Source organism: Gallinula chloropus, assembly GCF_964237585.1.
Source record: "Gallinula chloropus genome assembly, chromosome: 2".
Classification (NCBI taxonomy): Eukaryota; Metazoa; Chordata; class Aves; order Gruiformes; family Rallidae; genus Gallinula; species Gallinula chloropus.
In genome coordinates this window covers 131119099-131122518 of record NC_140086.1, presented here as the reverse complement: position 1 = coordinate 131122518, position 3420 = coordinate 131119099, and the positions used below count along the sequence as shown (strand labels likewise).

The 3420-nt window shown below is 50.4% G+C and overlaps 1 protein-coding gene across 1 annotated transcript; it reads right to left on the bottom strand.

Moving 5' to 3' along the window:
- Positions 1–2604: 2604 nt before the first annotated feature.
- On the bottom strand, positions 2605–3174 carry FERD3L (Fer3 like bHLH transcription factor; the record flags this gene model as incomplete). The annotated part of the gene is made up of 1 exon (XM_084260349.1): positions 2605–3174. One exon carries the CDS (start codon positions 3172–3174, stop codon positions 2605–2607), a length of 570 nt encoding a protein of 189 aa, XP_084116475.1.
- Positions 3175–3420: the final 246 nt, after the last annotated feature.

Below are 3420 nucleotides of genomic sequence, written 5' to 3'. Positions count from 1 at the left end.
ATGGCTTTAGTTTTAACACAGGTGTCTAAAAAAAAATTGCATCTAGACTACCTATACAGTCAATCCTTCCCAGTTTTGGAAAAGTATGAAACGAAAAAAATTAAAATATTAAAGCCTACTTCACTGAGTTCTCAGCTCCTATAAGTCACTGTGCAGTGAGAGCCTCCTCCAAAGTCTTTGACACAATGTGAAATGCATCTTGATACTTTATCTCTGTTGTTTGCATATCGTCTTCACCACAACCACATTTTAAAGTTCCTAATGTTATTTTTAGAATCAGTGGCTCATAGAAGAATGTTACTACTGTTCTGTTTTCCTGCTGCAAAATTCACAGTGATCCACGGATATCAGGACTCCTAATGCAGTATCCAGGTTTTGATTTGTATTTAAAAATAAAATGCAACATTTTCTTTCTGCTTTTCTCTAGTCACCAGTTTGGATAAAATCTTGGATCTTGAACAGATTCCATTGTTTTGTTATTGAACCAAGAAGAGAAAACCAATAATTTTTAAATTATCTGTTACAGACATGTTTACATTATGATTCTCTTAACTTAAGAATCTGTATGCTATAGAGTTCTAATGTTATCCAGTGACATTAGCAAGAAAAAAAGATTAAAAGATATGTAATCATGCTGTGGGAAGCACAATTATATAGACAACAGAGAAATAGCCCAAGAAGTGAATATTGAATTGCACATTTCATTATCCTAAAAGATTTTGTCTTAATCATTTTTCTTGAGACAGTGGTAGCAGTAAAATGCATCTGGGTCATGTGAACAGTTGTTGTTTTTGGAACATTGTTCATTCTTAGTTACTTTTCTAATTTTATTTTTAGGAAAAAAAAAAACCCACAACAAAAAACAACCCACAAACCAAAACAAAACCCCCAACAACCAAACCAAACTATCCGAAGAGGTGAAATACCCCAGTTTCTAGAGAGGATCCAGCTGCATTAAGTATCCAACCGCCTCTTGGAAAAAAAGCATTCTGACAACTGGAGAGCAGATGCAATGTGTGGAGTCAGGGAGGTCAACAAAAACAAGTGGAAAAAGAAACCAAGGAAACAAGTGAAAAGAGAAAGAACATTAGAGTATTAATGCAGGATATCAGATCACTCATGGTAATATTAAAGTGAATGGAATGAGAAAAAGTAGAGTCACCACAGGAGCTGACAAAAAAAGCATGAGAGACAAAATCAGAGAGATAGTAGGGTGGGATTTAAACCTTAGCCACGCTAGCCTGAATCCAGGGTAAAGGTTGATTTCATTAATATCACGACAGTTTTATATGGTGAAGATAAAAAGCTGTCCTGAGAAGTCAAGCAGAACCACTGGCCTGGATGGGACGTTTGGGGGCTGGCCTGAGCCTGACCAGGCTGCTTGCTGCCTGCCCGCTGCACACGCAGGGAGGAACCCAGGTCTTCCCTGGCAGCGGCGAGGGAAGATGCCGGCGGCAGGGAGCGGGAGGGCAGAGCCAGCAGGAAGGGACAGAGTGTCTTATGAGGGACCCCTTGCCCGCTCCCAGCCCGGCCACAGCCACCCACTCTGCTGCCCTTCTACCTGGCCCCTGCTACCAAGCGGCTGCGAGGCATTAAAAGATAACGCTAAAAAAACCCCAAACCCCGGGGTGGAGCCTGTCCCCATCCCCGGGATACGGTCGTCCCTGATTTCTCCCTTCCCCCCCGTCCCGGCTTTCCACAATTTGTTTCTTTACTTTCTCTCCTTGCAGGAGTGAAACACTGGGGGTGGGGTGGGTGTGTGTCCAATGAGAGAGACGAGATCTCCGCTTGATCTCACTAAAATCAAAGCCCACAAGAGTTTTCCCTCAGACCGGCCCCGCCGGTGCCGGGGAGGCCTCGCCTCGCCCCCGCCGCCCCACCCCGGCCGGGCAGCGCCGGGCCCTCCTCCGCCAGCTCCTGCTCGGTGCTAGCGACGGCGCTGGCCGCCCACAAGCAAGGGTAGAACTGGTCCCTGGAAGAAAATCGCGAACAACAAACGGTTGTGTCCAGATGTTCGGCTTTACTGGCCCTGTGACACACGGCATGGACTTGGCAGGCTGGATTTCAAAGAAAAGGGAGTTTATTTAAAAAAAAAAACAAAACCAAACAAGGCGGAAAGTGGTAGGTTAAAATGCACACGCCGAGATTTTCCCAGTCGCTGGGCAGGCAGCTGAATCCGCTGGAAACCCACCCCGCAAACTGGACCGGCTCTGCGGCCCCGGCCGAACCTTTCTCCAAGGCAATAAACTGCAAAATTTTAAAGCATGTAGGCGCCGCAACAACAACGAAAAGGCCCCAGACCTCCCCCCCCCCCTCGCCTCGCCTTTACAACAGTTATATATATATTTATATATTAGTACATCTACACACACCGAACGTCTCCTTCCTTCCTCTGCCCTCCCCGCCGTTCCCCCGCCCCCAACGCACGCTTCCCCAAACACTCCTCGTTTTGCATCCTACACCTACATGGTCCTGGCTGCGGTGTGAGAAGCCAAGGCAGAAACCACGGCTCTACCTCCAGAGGAGGGAAGTGCCTGTGGCCACCTGCTCGGTGCCGTGGGTGGTACGCGGTCCCGGCCCTGGCCCGCCGGGGTCCGGCGCTCCCTAGCTCGCCTCCTGTCTGCTGAAGCCATCTAGGAGCTCAGTCATAAAGGAGATGTACACTATAGCCAGACGCAATGTCTCTATCCGGGAGAGCCTCTTCTCGTAGGCGAAGGTGGGCACCTTCTTCCTCAGCTGATCAAATGCCTCGTTGAGGTTGAACATCCTCTTCCTCTCCCGTATGTTGGCAGCCTGGCGCTGGGCGTAGGTGATAACTCGCTTTCTCCGGGGTCTGTCCAGGAGGGAAGAGCTGCGCAACCTCTCGTCTTCCTCCTCCTCTTCCTCGTCTTCGGCATCTCCATCTTTGAAGGCAGCCAGGGGCAGCCCCCGGGCCATCCCTTCCCGGAGCGACAGGGGTCTGTCTCCGAAGAGAGGCCCGGAGGTGACTTCGCAGAGCCCCAGGCTCGGCCCTGCCCGGGGGGGAGCCTGAGGGGCGCCCAGGGAGAGGTCGGCCACGAAATCCAGCACCGAGGCGCCCAGCAATCCCTCTGGGCACGGCACTTGCGGGGCTCTGCCGTGCCGCTCATCCAGCAGCCCCGGGTGCTGGTGGGCTGGGAAGAGGCTGGCTGACATCTTACTTCAGAGAGGGCTTAATCTGGTCCCCCATCCCCAGTCCCAGCGGCGTTAATATTTATAACCCCCCGGATAACAGGATTAGCAGGACTAAAAAGAGCGACTGTAAAATTTCTGGCCGTGATGCTGATGAGAGGAGACAGGCAGCCCCCTCGGGGACGCGTGGATGCTCTCGAGAGAGGAGTCCCCAGCGAGTCAATCCTGTCACAGCGATCAAGAACAGTTCCTTCTTGGCAAAACCCTCCG